This window comes from Gallus gallus, chromosome 1, assembly GCF_016699485.2.
Source record: "Gallus gallus isolate bGalGal1 chromosome 1, bGalGal1.mat.broiler.GRCg7b, whole genome shotgun sequence".
Classification (NCBI taxonomy): Eukaryota; Metazoa; Chordata; class Aves; order Galliformes; family Phasianidae; genus Gallus; species Gallus gallus.
Window position 1 is genome coordinate 74,749,417 of NC_052532.1, and position 15,472 is coordinate 74,764,888.

Here is a 15,472-nt window from a genome sequence, read left to right on the forward strand (position 1 = left end):
AAATTTTTCTGAAGTGAAGAATTATTTATATTTACTGAAGATGGGGAATGTTGGTGCAACCATGCAAACTTTTGTTGAGGCACCTGAAGTACCATGAGAATGTGAGCCCCTACTTTGAGTATCCAACCCAGGGCTTTCTTCAGAGCAGAGATGTCTCAGATTAGGGACTTGTGCTCGAACTATATAACCTTCCTTTCACAGCACAAACCTTCATAGTGCATCTGTGCTCATCAACACAGTAGCCTGAGTACATATCCCCTAACTCAGAAATAAATAGCATTCACTCACACTTACAGGAGTCCCTGGCAGTTATCACAGAATAGTGCTCCTAATTTATATGAACACAGTCTTTGCAGCAAACCAAATACTGAACAGTCATAGCTAAGTGCCAAGGACCTTTAAAAGGCAACTTTCTTCACCATGGCACGTGCAAGGAGGACAACCATTAAGCCTCAACTAAACTTATGAGTACCATCTGGAAAGAAGTAACTGGTCCGGCAGATTTTAGGCAAGCATATCAGTTCACTAGAATTTCCAGATTCTTGAAGGATATATAATGATTCAACATCCATCCTAGTCAGTGGCAACACTTCCTGTCCACAAGGACACGTTTTCAGTGGACCCCCTTTTTTTAGCTACAGCTTTGTAACTCATCTTACCTATCCATGCACTAACATTTTAAGACCACATTCACACTGCAAGTCCTAATACACTGTTCCATAAACTTTCAGCAAAATTTGATTTCAACAGCAAAAAGGCAAGACAACCAATGTTGGAGGGCCTGCAGTCTGTACACTGAGTAATACCATCATTAAAAAACACAATCCCTTATTGCCAGAAAAATGAGAGAAAAAGTCAAGGTGCCCCTAATCTCTAATTATGCCTGCTATGAAACTGAAACAGCTCAATGCTGTGCTCTGAAATTCAGCCAGGCCTGGCGATAAGATGAAAAACAGTGGGAAAGCATTGGAAAAAAAATGTGTATTTCTCAGTGTATTAGTTTCAGTTGGGATGGAGTTGTTTTCTTCAAAGAACTAAAACATAACATCATACATAATATATATATGTCATAGTTATTATCTTTTTCCTTTGTCTTAGTAAATAGTTTTATCTCAGCTGTATGTTCTACATTGTTTTTTTTTGTTTGTTTGTTTGTTTGTTTCAATTCTCTCCCCCATCCCAGTGGGAGGTGGGGGGAGTGAGAAAATGACTATGTACTGAGCAGCTATCTGCTGCATTAAGCCACAGTCACATAGTTAGTCCAACTATTTGTAGATGAGATTTCAGCCCAGGGTGAAAGAAACTCAATTCCTGACCAATTTCTTGGGTAGCACAAGGTAAAGATGACACCCAGAACAGAGACTCTGGGCACAGACTCACCCCTAGCAGATTTAACAGTTTCTCCACCAGCAGCAGTGAGCACACTAAGCCCCATCAGGATGCAGGCATCCTCAAATACTGCTAGATCTGCTCCTGCTGAGTCCCTTACAAATCCCTCTCACAGAAGCCATGCAAAGACAAGCAACTAGCCTGCCTATGCTACGTTAGGGAAAACAGTCTGATCAACAGCACCTTAAAGTATGAATATCTAGGAATCTTTTGCCACCAAACACTACACGCATCTATACGTATATACACATACATGAGACATGCACATGCATCAGAGACACAGACCTTGAAATTACGGCCTAAATATTCCTTCCACACATCACAAAGGGATTGGCTCTACTGCTTATTCACAAAATGCTGTAAAGGCAGGAGCCAGCTCTCTTGGTAAACCAGTTCTGTCCAGCCATTTCCCAAGGAACTGAATCGCAGTTCACCAGCACAGGAACACAGCTGGTGTTCTATACACCAGGACATTAACACAAATTACACGAATCTGCACATTCACATCTTGAGCCCATTAACAGGGGGACTGTTCTCCTTCGTAAGACAGGAGATGCCTGGGGCATCAGGATTATTTAATGGAGACTGATCTGTAATCAGGGAAAACATCAGTTGATGAGAACATAAAGCAGTCTGTAATGCACAGAGAAAAGGAAGCACTAATGCACTATTAAAGATTAATTGTGAAAATCTACTTGTTCAATTGCAGAAAGGACAATGGTGCATTATTGCTGCTCCTTTCAGCCTCCAGATCTGCACATTTTAAAAATATTTCTTGTTCAGCTAGTGGAAGTGCAACGTAACATTTACTTAAATTAGTAAAATATTATGAAATCATGCAGCACATAAATCCGTTTTGCTCTCAATTGCAGTAAAGGCTATCCAGCCTGCAGAAGTTGTCGCCACCAACCCTACAGATACAGATCCTACCAAGGGGAACACCAGTGACTTCTTTCTCCCCCCTCCCCCTTCACACTTCTACTCCTTCCCCCACACACTTCTACATACTTCTACATACTCTGCCTATAAATGTTTTTCCCACTCTCTCTTCAGGAAGAAGTAATGGAATAGAACTTGAAGACTAGCAAACCTACATGCTTTTCACAAAAAGTTTCATTTGCCCTCATTTCCTAAAAGAAAGATTACTATAGAAAATGGAAAAAAAAAAGTTATTTCACAAATACTTATGGGGAAAGTGTGTGTCCATGTCCAACAGAATTCCACTGCAATGGATTTTTGTCTACAGTACTGTCCAAACAGAAAAGCAAGAAATAAAAAAAAAAAAAAAAAAAAGCATTCTTTCTGTTCCAGCTTGTTAGCAGTTTCATAATTAATCTTGCACTGGACTCATCGTAGAACCATAGAATGTCTTGCACAGGGGAGGATCTCAAAGACCATCTAACTCCAATCCATTCAATCTAATTCCAATTCATTCAACACCTCTAGGGACGGAGCATGCACAACTTCTCTGGACAACCTGTTCCAGTGCCTCACTACCCCCTGAGTAAATAATTTCCTCCTAGAATTTAACCTAAGTCTCCTCTCTTTGAGTTTAAAGCCATTCCTTCTAGTCCTGTCATCAGATTGCGTAAAAAGTAGTTTCTCTCCCATTTATAAGCTGCCTTTGATTACTGGAACCTTCTCTTCTCCAAGCTAAATGAGACCAGCTCCACCTTTCCTCAAAGGAAAAGTGCTTCCAGCCTTCTGATTACCATGGCCCATCTCTGGGCCCACTTCAACATCTCCACAACTTTCTTGTGCTGGGGCTCCAGGTCTGGATGCAGTACTCTAGACAGGGCCTCACAATGGCAAAGTGAGATTATCACCTACCTCATCTGCTGACCATCCATGTAGTAGGTATGTAGTCAAACTTCTGGACTGCAAGGGCTCAACACTGGCTCACGTCAAGCTTTTCATCCACCAGAACTTTCGAGAACATCTCCACAAGGTTGCTCTCAAAGAGTTCTTTTCCCAGTCTGTACACATCTCTGAGATTACCCTGACCCAAGTGCAACACTTTGCACTTGGCCTTGTTGAATCCCATTAAGTTCACATGGACCCACTTCTAAAGCTTCTCCAGGTCCCTCTGTATGGCATCCCTTCCTTCTGTCTGCACCACTCAGCCTAGTCTCATCAGAAAGCTTGCTGAGGGTTCACTCAATCCCACTGTCTAGGTCATTGATAAAGACATTGAAGAGCACTAGTCTCAAGACAAACCCCTGAGGGACACCACTCATCACTGGTCTCCATATGGACATATTGCTGTTCATCAGAACACTCCAGCTGTGACATTTCAAACAATTCCTTATCCATTGGAATGATACAGATTTGAAGGGTGGATTATTCAATTTAGAGATAAGAATGTGGTACAGCACCATGCCAAAGGCCCTACAAAAGTCCAATAAACAACAGTAGTTGTCCTTCCTTTGTCCACTGAAACCATCACTTCATCACAAAAGGCCATCAGGTCAGACAAGTATGATCTGCCTGCAGCGAGGCCATGCTGGCTGTCACTGATCACTTCCTCATCTTGCATGTGCCTTCAAGTACCTTCCAAGATGATTTGTTTCATGACCTTCCATGGCACATAGATAAGGCTCACTGGCCTGTAATTCCCCAGGCCTTCCATTCTTAAACATGAGAGAGTGATGTTTTCCTTTTTCCAGTCACCAAGGACTTTGCCTTACAGCCACGGCTTTCTGATCTTTTTTGATCTGTGTGAAAACATCCTATTGTTCTATTTCTCCAATTCTGAATTCTTGTTTTATACTCTGTCGGCATCTCATCTTACAGGTTGTTAGCCTTTGAACCAGGATTACCACTTATGAATGGGTGGAATGCTGCAAATGATCTTCAGGGGAATTTAAAGCTCAATTTTCTCTGATTCTCATAGAAGAAAAATCCTACACAAAATGTCATAGTCAAAGCTCTTTTTTTTGTGTCTTAAGTGACTGTTAATTCACAGACTATTAATCAAGGCTCAGGCTTTCATCTTGAACTAACTTCCAAATCATCTTAGAATTTATAAGGGTGGTCAGCAAAATGACATATACCAAGAAACTGCTGGTGAACGTTGTGCATGAAAATAAGATCTCAGACCTCTGCACTTGCAGCATAATAATCAGTCTCCTAGGCAATTCTTCAAACACTGGGCCAAGTGCCACAGTGGTTGCAGAATGTCTGTTCTTGAAATATTCAAAATGTGCATGGATAAGACCTCAGAAAATCTGCTGTAAGCTTGCCTTGTTGTAAGCAGAAGGCTGTGACTAATTCTGACTAAGAATATCTTCAATGTTACAATTGTGTTCTATTTACCATTTAATATTGCTAAGAAATTCTTTTGAGAAAAGGAAAACAAGTAACTTTTAGGAGTATTACACTTACAGCAGAAATCAGGTGCTCTCCACTGGACCACAACATTCTTCATAGCACAGGCTGTTGCATAATTAGCAATAGAGGAGCACAAGCAATCTTTGCCGCTGGAGCAAGAGCAAACATCAAAATGGCAGTTCTTCACATAGGGAGTAGGACTGACTTCATGGTGACAGCGTTCAAAAACAGAAGATATCAAAACTGAGCAGGATTCCTCAGCATATTTGGCTAAGGAGAAAAGAGAAAAATGATGTGAAAGCATGAAATTAATTAGTGGCTTTCAAGAAAAAAAGAGAGCCACAGTAATCTTTTTTTTTTTTCTTTCCTAGGAAAAAAGCAACAACAACAAAGAGATTAATAACATTGGATCAAGTAGGCATAGATACCTCACAGCTCATAGTTCATGAGTTCCACTAAAAGAGTAATGTTTCATTAGTAAAACAAAGCAAACGAAAAGCAGTACTTTTATATTGTTACCACTATCTGTGGTACTGCAGTTCCTTTACAGGGCCCTTGCCTTATGCTGATAACCTGCATCAATCAATATTTGGGGTTTTCCCCCCCCGTCTTTTTTTTCCTCCTCTTCCATATAAGATGGAATATCACAGGTTGCCAAACAACAGCACATGTTAATTTTGGAGGGAATTCAATACCTAAATGAGGATTGAGATTGCAGGGGTCATTGTCTTGTTTCAACAAGTCTTGGCAGTCTGCATTGAGCTTCCAAGAGTTTCCAAAATCTTCCAGAAGAACTTCCACCAAGCCAGAAGGAGTAAGAAAATCATCCCCTTGGTTACCATTGTAATTTCCACAGAGGCCACACATCCTTTCGGTATATGCTAGAGATACCTAAGGAACACAAATGTTAGTCCAGTCATCCTCCAGAATAGGTAATCACTGTGGGGCAAGATTTTCTAAGGAATGAACCACGTGCAGTTAACTAAGGAAACTCTAGAATACATCACACAGCACTATAAACATACATCCATTGCACAACATTCTTTAACTGCTTACAAAAATGTTATTAATAGCTGCACGACAACTTTTGCATACAAAACAAATTCAGATAGTAACTGAAAGTGACTGCAGAACCCTAGTTACAAGAGGGCCTCAGGCTCAGCCAAACTTGTGGTTAAGATTCTCCACACAAACAGAGCATGAGGATGCAGGTCTGACAAGCCACCCTAGCTGGCTTAGCACCTGAGGATCAGTGCACCAGAAAGAAACACCACAGGCAGATTGCAACTCTGAGGGAGCAAATAGATCCACAAAGACAATCTCTGTAGTCCTCAAGACTTTACCACTCTGAAGAAAAACAGACTCATGTAAGAGCTAGAGGATGATGTATGGCTTGGCCAGGAAGGGGGTAATGAAATTAGTTTGACGTTTACCTTCTTGGCAGATGCAAAGACAACCAGAGATCACTCTAGCTACGTAATCTGACCTGCATAACTCAGCCCAGACCTTGTTTCATTTGTTTGAGCTGCACTATGTCTTGGGGTTTCCCAAGTTGAACATTCCAGCAATTCCAAAAGCCACTGTAAGAGTGAGGTGTGTGTGTTGGCTGGTCAGCTATCAGGAGAACATTCCACAGTAAACAGCCTTCTTCCCCTCCCTCTTAGGTTTTTCTACATTCTAACTTACTCTGCAGCTAACAACAAACCAAAGTATACACGCATTTGTATATAAAGCATGTTACTTGAAGCTTTCTGTTCTTTCAGCTTGACAACTTCCTTTACAGTTCACTTATGTTAAACCTGGATTGAGTATTTCCATACTACTGCTGTCTGCAGCACAGACAAATCCTTGTAGTTAATCAAGACTGACCTTAAACATTTCTCGTAGTAGAAGGAGCATGCAACATATGTTGTATGAGTTAATTGACCTTTCCTAGAAGTTGCCAATAATGTCCCTGGATTCATATTCATATGACTTTATAATAAGGGAAGAATCTACTGCTATAAGGCAGGACAGTTAAATTCAATGAAGACAAAAAAAAATACAGTTTGAAGGGTATCTACTGAACAAAACAAGTATTTCTTGTTAATAATGGCTGTCATTGTACAAAAAAAAAAAAAAAAAAAAAGAGAGAGAGAGAGGAAAAAAGTCTGCTGTGGGATGAAAATGTTTTCTGGAATACAAAAGGACCTGTATATACTCAAGGAGTATAAAGGAGAATGGTATTTCTAGCATGCAATGAAAAGCAACTTCTCATGGGATAAATTATGAAAGCCTCTGCATAAATTTGGGTGGGTTGAAAGAGGTGGAGGGAAGGCAGAAATAAATGAGATGGAATGAAAGAGTACCTTCACTAGCAGTCCACCACGGCCATCCCAGTCAATCTGCAAATCTTCCCCATAGGTAAGGCGAACTAAAGTCCCCACCAAGCGCTGGATCCGAAGGATACCTCAAGGCAACCACAAAGTATCAGTCAAGCCTAGATGTAGCATTTCAATCCATGGTACTACTGAGGTTCTCTGAAAAGGACAACAGGGTGGCTGCCAGAAGGAAGGAGCATACAGCCCTCCCAAAGCAAGGAGCACCAGCTAGCCCCCCTTTCTACTTTCCAAGTTTTGTGCCTGCCAATCAGTTCACATGCAAGAATTTGTCCATAATACCTGCTCAGGAGCCCTAGAGATGTATGCACATTCTGAAAAAAAAATCAGATATTTATTGCGACATTTTACTAGATAACTTGTGTGATTTCAAGCTTCTGGGTTAAAAAATAATAATTAAAAAAAAAAATAGACCAATGGCAGTTTTCAACATCGTATCTCCCAAATCAAAACCATCTTAATCCTCCTAATTTTAGAACTGTTAACCCAGTGTCAGCTGCATAGAAAGAACCTGGAATGACAGAACATCCAGTACACAGAAATACGGAGGCTGCAAGAGAGAATTTGATATGGAAAACACTTTCTGATGGAACTATGCCTAAAAAGACTAATAAAAGTCCCTTCAGTAGCTGATCAGTTACCCCCTTGCACACATACCATGTAGCAAAGGGGTCTGTATGTCTTGTCCATTCAGTGAAATTCCTCCTCCGTGTTTCATTTTTATGAGACTGTTTTCCATATCTTGGATTCGGACAGAAGCAGAGCGAGTGCACACAGCATCAGGATCATCTGCGCACTACAGAGAAGCAAAAATTTGCTTTGAACCTCAAGATTTCACTTTATTCATGTCTTCACCCTAGGCCCACAAAAGGAATATCAGCATGTAATTCAGGAGGTATTAAGAATCCTGATAGTTCTATTGATTGAGGCTACCTTCCATAAACATCAGGCTGGCCTGCAGCCTTTCCTCCATTATGCTATTAACCGAATATGGGAGAGCTCTCTGCACCTCCTGTCCTGACAAGTACGCTGCAGTAACTTCTAGAATGCCAGGCCCGGAGTTGCTGTAGGGGCAGGAGTGGCAGGCACTGCCCCTCAGAACCCATCATGCCACAAGGCAGCCCTGCAGCTCACACTACCTAGACTGTCAGAGTATTTCTTTCACTAGAGGTGGGTTATGCAGATGAGGAACAAGGCCCCAGCTTTACTCCCTGGTTTCAGAAGGAGTTTCAGTGAAATCCATTTTGGGAGTTTCTAAACACAGATGACTTAGAGCCACATTATCATAGCTCTCTGATATATGGATACAGACATAGATACGCATACATCCACCACTTCCCAATTCCACTGCAGCATGCAGCCCCACTGCTGCTCATGCGTCCCACACCTCTATCCTTTTCTCCTTCATGGTGGCCCAATACTCCCCTCTCCTGCATAAATTCTCTGAATTAGCCATACCCCTCCCTACCCACAGATCCTCTGGTCTGTCCCTTCTGCCAGTTCATGACCTTCTACAGTCTGCAGGCTAGTTTGCCTCATCCCACACATCTTACAAGCAGTCCTCATCTCTCTGTGACAGGCTGCACAAGTCTCCTTCCCTCCCTATCCTGGTCAGGATGCCCTTCCTGCCTCACTCCATTCATCTCCACTCACTGACCTTCAGCTGTCTTGCCTTTCTCTCTTCCCTCCAGGGAGACACTTGAGAAAGTCAGCAGATGACAATAGATCACTGAGCAACAGGAATGACCCAGTAGCATGACCAAATGAAAAGTAACCCACATTACTATTTAGTCAATGCATCCTACTCAGTGTCTGTGGAAACTTGTTTTCCATAGGCACTAGTGAGCAGCAGCCTCCAGGGTGCTCAGGAAAGGTCACAGCCTCTTCTACTTTTACTTGCTTAGTTGACAGTGAGAGTGAAGGCTGATACTCCAAACTGCATTATGAATTTGAATCTCCTGGTAGGCTCCTGGGAATGCTAGTGAGAAAAGGCAAAGTGTGGTCTTTCTCCTTGGTTAATAAACATCTGTTATTTAAACTATTTCATATGAAAATTACTTTTGTTGTCCTGTGCATGTGCGGTTCCTATCATACTCCCACAGCCCTTCCTGCTCACTCGAGTGTGCACAAAGGCATGAGCCAAAGCTGTTGTTACCTGGACAGTCTCGATGATAACAGAAAATGAGTTTTCCACACAGTCTTTGGCAAATAAGTACTGGCAAATCCCACTGAAGGTGAAGTGCTTGTTGTCAAAGCTTTTGAAATGAGACTGGCCAGTGATGGAGCACTCCCCTAGAAAAATGCATAGAGCAGTTAAAGACCCTAGTGCTGGCTGTAAGCCAAATCCTGCCCACTATGTCACAGAAGGGGAACAGCAGCTGGATGGCTGCACAGAGCCCACATCCCTGAAGGCCAGAGAGAATGGACAAGATGCTTATCTCACTGTTTATTCCTGTAAGTCATTACTAGTAGCAACAATGGCACCAAAAAAAGCAGGGAAATATGGCATCAGCCACACTCAGGAACTGAAATCCTGTCCATGGAAAATCCTGTATAATGCTTCAAAGGGTAGCTTATAATGATATCAGAGGACAGCTTAGCTCCCTGTTGTGAAATGAATTTGATTCTTCTGTAGCACGTCAGTGTAGCCCTGGGAAATCAGCAGTTTCTCAAGGTTTCTACCAGCTAGGTCATATACAAATTACACTAGTTTAAGGAAACTAGTTTACTGAACTAAAGGTTTTAATCTAATTGAAATTTCTCTTAAAGTATTTTAGCTTGAACCCAACATGGTGCTGATGGCATTCACTTTTATGTAGCAACCAAACCTCCTTCTCTATGAGATCACAAACAGACACAGAGTGACAGTGCTAATGCCTAAGGTGGCTACACCGCAATGTGGAAGCTGGGATTCTCCAGCATCACTAGTGTGCTGTGCACTGGACCACATGGCCCCTTAAACTGATTCAGGGGGCTTGCAATATCTCAAATCAGAACACTTGGAAAACATTTTTACTTAGTCCAGTGTAACACATCTGCACCTAAAGACTGGGCCAGCAGAGCACAGGAGCTTTCATGGAGTTAAGGATGTAAATTTCCCACAACACTTTGCTGCAGCTCTGCTCTTCACAGAGGTGCCTCATTCTCAGTACTCTTTACACAGTTGTGTCCTTACAAACTGAGACCCTTGTCTTTGTCACTCTGCTGATGTTTTTAGAGCATTGCAGTATCAGTATATTTTTATGAATGTAATAGTGTCTTCTTCAAAATGTCTTCCTTTAACATGGCCCCAAAAAAGTGTTGATTCCTTTGCTGGCCTGCCTTAAAAACCAAAAAGTTATTCTAGCATAACATTATTCTTATATTAATATAAAAAACATCTTATCAGAACAAAGAACTGGAAGACAATTGCAGTTGGAGGTCTTCCAAGGGCAGAATTTATGCAAATCTTTATTCTGAACCATTATCTTTATTAACTAGTAGAAAGCTAAAAAGAAATCCATATTTACAATATCTACAACTAAAATACTTACTGAATAATATAGAAATTGGATGTTCCCACACTCCTATTAGTAAAAGAAGCAACCTAAACATTTCAGCATCTTAACAGATTTCTTTAAGCTGTGGCTCTTCATTTCCAAGACAACAGTATTTAGACACCACTACTGCGATGTAGTTCCCTGATATGCCACAGTCTCTGCAAACACATAGGAAAAAGCTTACAAACTAATTATTTTGTATGAGTATTACGCAGAGATATTCCTACTGCAAACAAGGTGCTGGGCCTATACTGGCTATCTGCTGACAGGAATAGCAGTGTTGCTCTGATGATACAGATCCTTAAAAAAAAAAAAAAAAAGGAAAAGAGCCATTTTTTCCCACCAAAAAGGGATATTCAGTTCTACACATACAGTACAACATCTGCTTAGTTTCACAAGGAGAACTGAAGTACAATCCCACCTGGATTGCATTGGAACAAGCAAGAAAGAGCAAAGACAAAGTCACCCTTCATGTGGAAAAAATATAAGCGGGATGTAAGTGGAAAGGATGTGGATAACATTTACTCACTTGCCAAAACCTAAAAACTGTAGGACCAACATACCTGGGCATTCCCCATTACTGCAGATCCAGATGCCATGCCGACAAATGCTACGAAACAGAGTTATCAGTTATACAGTAATATGCAAATTAATATTTTTCACAAATAACTGAAACACAGACCCCTGTTTTATGGAAATTAGATCAGTCTCCAGCATCCTTTCCACCTGCCATAATCTTTTTTCTTAATATAATACATCCATTCCCCTGATCTCTTCTACCATCATTTGACAGCAACAGCTGGTAATGTGAACCAGAATATTTACAAAACTTAAGTAGCTTAACTTTTCTCCACCCCACAGCTCTACATATAACAGACTTTTCATATTCTGCTGATGTGGAATGAGTTTTAAAACCAACTCTCAAGATATGTCTACTGATGTGACTGAATCATGGAGGGAAAAGTACTTTGACCTCTGGAAATTTTATCTACAACACCCAGTTCTGAGTGAAACTCCAAAGCTAGGTCAAGGTGGCTCAGGACCCCATTGAATTTAGAAATCTCTAGGATGAGGTCCCATTGACCTTCAGGGCAGCTGTCCCAGTGCTGTATCGTTTCAGAAGACAATTTTTTTCTCCTGTGATAAGGGGAATTCCACTTAGACAACTTGTCTAAATCATTCCTTGCTCCTTTGTCATTTGCTTGTGACTCCTCTTCCACTCTCTTTTACATAGTGAACATTTTGCCCATTAGCCTTTAAACAAATCCAGTTCTCCATGCCAGCCACTCTCTAGGTCATCATTCTGCCTCTTGTAGCATGGCTGGTGCTGGGCCCTACAGCTCCAGGCATAGCCTCCTGAGTTCAACACTGAAGGCAACAAGCCCTGTCTTTCACCAGCTGGCTTGATTTCTACAAATGGAGACCTTTGTCACTTCAACTGCACACTGTTTACTTAAGATTCCTTCACGCAGTTGTCCTTTTTGTGCAAGCTCCAAGAACATCTGTCTGTTTTAATGTCTTTAGGTGGTGAGTTTAGTGCTACCCCCCCAGAGGAGCTACTAGGAACCAGCAACAGGCACTCACAGACGTTGAGATTGCTGTCATTCTTGTTGTCTCAGAGACCCAAGCCTATCAGCCCCAGAATCTCAAAAAAAAAAAAAAAAAAAAAAAAAAAAAGTGGGTTTCAATAGATGCTACCCTTTACATTCCTTTAATTATTCCAGCCCTTGAAAAGCAGTTGTGGGGAGTCAATTTACTTTGGGTGGTGAACACAGAGCCCACAGGACAACAGCTTTATCAATTCTGAATAACAGGAAATGTTTTCTAACAATACAATCTATTAGGCAGCATAAACCTCTCTATGGGTGAACATTGTGGCCAACCTCAAAGTTGCAGACAGTTCTAGGGAAAAAAAGATGGAATGCTAATGTTGTTATTATGGTTCGCATTCTGTGACACATAGTGCTGATAATGGAAAACTGCATATAGTCTTTCTTCTGTATATGGTGGCCTTAACTGAGTCCTTCTTTAGTCTAACTGTAAATATCTGAGCACCGCATTGTCTGAACTCCATTCACAAACATGTTCACACTTACACATATCAGATCAGGAATACTTTACTCATTTCCCTTCCTTTCTTTAGGCAGCTAGCCTTCAGACTTGTATTCACAAGTGAAAGAAAAATTGTGAGCTGCACAGCTGGGAAAAACTGAGCTTTGCAAGAGGTTTCAAGGACATGCCTGAGCTAGCACCTCTTTGAAAGAAACCAGATTTAGAGGTTAAATAATTTAGGAAGTCAAAACAAAGACACCACCATTGACACCAACTAGACATGGGAGCCCGCCAGTCTGTCTTATCCACAGGAAACAGATAGTTCTCTACTATTTGAAGTATGACCCTCACATTGTTATATGAGAACACGCATCCCTCAAAAAGCAGGGCTGATTTTGCATTTGTGAACAGGTCACTTCTTAGAAGGGGGTGGCATTTCCAATAAGAGACCAGGCTCTATGCCAGTGAAAATAAATATTGAGGAAAACAAATTATCATCACATATAGAGAGACTCTGATCATCTAAAAACAGTCACCAAAAATGTGTCCAGTACACTAGAGCGAAAGCAACCATATCAGAAAAACACTGATTTTACCATGAGTTACAGTCCTGAAAGATGGTGAAGCCAGGAGGATAATGTCTTCCAGAGTGGATGCAAGAACAGTCAGAGCTTTCAACACAACGTTCACCATCAAGGAGCTTCCCCTCTGGATGCATCAGGTAACAGCACATACACATAACACACACAGGGACACAAACATAAACAGAATTAGATTTTCCAGTTCTTCATATATTTTGGCAAGACTTCAAAACATTATCATCAGTAATTAGTCACCAATAGCAATTAAAAAGAATGTGGCTTGCCAAAATGCCTCATGGGGGCAGATATCTACTTTCCTTACAGTATTGCCTCTCCCACAGATGTGCAGAATGGCATGTTTTTGGCGCTCCCAAAGAAGCCCTGTGTTCAGCCAGTCCATGAGTTCAAAACAAATACTGGAACACACAGGAATCAAACATGGGGAGCATGATCACATATGAACTGAGCTAATCCAAGAACTTAGTTGAAAAAATACATGTTCGAATTATATACATACATAGATCAAGTGCAAAGGATAAACCCTAGAGCTAACAGACCTGTGTATAAGTAGAGTGTGCAGACAGATTTTGTATTTGTTGTGAAGGGACAGAAGGAGGGAAAAACAAAGTAGGGAATGAAGGAGCAAAGTTGAACGACAACAACAGAACTATCTAGAAGGAGTAAGCAACAGAAGAAGCCTTTGCAGGCAGTGTACTTCTAGATGTCTTGAAGTACTGGGAAGGTACAGTTCCACAAGACAGGGTCTGTAACAAACATACATTACGATGTAGAGATGCAGTTTCTCTTCTCAACTGCTGCAGAAACAAGGAAGTGAGAGGACTAACTTCCCAACTTGAATCCAGTTTCTAAAATTTTTCACATTACACAACTGTAATTACATATTCTATACATCTTACAAAGATAATTGGAGTCACAGGGCAGTTATAAAGACTTGTCTAGGATTGAAACATAAGCTAGCAGGAGAAGAAAGGACAAGTTTCTTTCCCTCAGATCCCCATGTTGATAGGTAGCTGATATTCCTGTTTTAAGAGCAGCTGCTGTAAAAAAAAATAAAAAATAATAAAAAAAAACACATTTTGATTGCTAGAAATTCCTCTCCCTCTTCTTTGAGAGAATCCTCCCAAAAGCCTTTCCAAAGGAAAAGAGACTTTAACCCTTTTCTCTGAAGTCACCAACGACAGTGACGCACAGGTAGTGTCAATTCTTACTTCCCAACATACAGTTTCTTCTAGTAATTTACTTATTTCTCATGCAATACCCTTTCTGTTGAGCTTCTGTCTCTCTGCTCCTCAGTTTCTGTCCTCTTAAACCTTTTATGTCCTGGACTAATCAGAGCAGCTACAGAAAGGAGAATAGCCAGAGACCTTCACAGTTGGTAGATTCAATTCCTTCAGTTTCTCCCAACACTCCCAGGGAATATATATATATATATAAATACCTATCTCCTATGCCCTATGCAAGAAAATAAGATCCTCTGCCTATTTCCTGCCAACTTCCCCATGCACCTGTTCAGGTCCTGCCATGGAGTGACAGCTTTAAACCTCCAATACACAGAAGATAAGCAGCTAAATAAGAGCTCTGAATGGTAATGTTTCAGAATGCATTAGCTTCTCCTTCAACAAGGCTTAGTCATCATCACTGCCTTGTTCTGGAAATCAAATGACACACCCAACAAAATTCAGTCATATTTTGTACCTTAGTACAAGACAGTAAATAATACCTCAGCACACTCATATGGAGTCCACATTTAAGGTTTGAAATAAGGAGGTAGCCCTATTCAAAAATAGTAATAATGAAGATAGTAAGGGAAGCCAGGAGTCTAACTCTCCTCCTGCAGTTATGTTAAGTGCAGTAAACAGAGAAGGAAGACAAAAAAAAAAAAAAAAAAAAAAAAAAAAAAGCCGTCATTGGGATGCCACCTTTAAGCCAATCAAATCTCCTCCACAAAGGATTCAGTAGTAAGTAAAATCATTCATCTACAACCCTGAAGACTTCTAGAAATGCAAAGCAATTTCTATACGTGATGCTTTTAATGAAACACATTCAGTATTTTCTGTTCTTTTTCCTTCCTCTAATTTCCAGAGAAAAACAGTTCAGAAGAAATCTAGACATTACAATAGTATGCAGTTGCTCACCAAGAATGAAAGGTAATCTTAGAGGATTAGGTAGCACTGATGTTCAT

At 40.8% G+C, this 15,472-nt stretch overlaps 1 protein-coding gene across 4 annotated transcripts in view; it reads right to left on the reverse strand.

Annotated features, from left to right (window-relative positions):
• Positions 1-15,472, reverse strand: part of VWF (von Willebrand factor) — a 138,673-nt gene that overhangs the window by 105,599 nt on the left and 17,602 nt on the right. For all 4 annotated transcript variants that reach the window (XM_040700457.2, NM_001318464.2, XM_046942139.1 and 1 more), the window contains exons 9-15: positions 13,285-13,396; positions 11,200-11,246; positions 9,253-9,389; positions 7,755-7,893; positions 7,068-7,168; positions 5,415-5,610; positions 4,774-4,989 (exon numbers count right to left, since the gene is read on the reverse strand). In XM_040700457.2, coding sequence (XP_040556391.1) covers positions 4,774-4,989; positions 5,415-5,610; positions 7,068-7,168; positions 7,755-7,893; positions 9,253-9,389; positions 11,200-11,246; positions 13,285-13,396 — 948 coding nt within the window. The remainder of the gene's footprint in view (positions 1-4,773; positions 4,990-5,414; positions 5,611-7,067; positions 7,169-7,754; positions 7,894-9,252; positions 9,390-11,199; positions 11,247-13,284; positions 13,397-15,472) is intronic.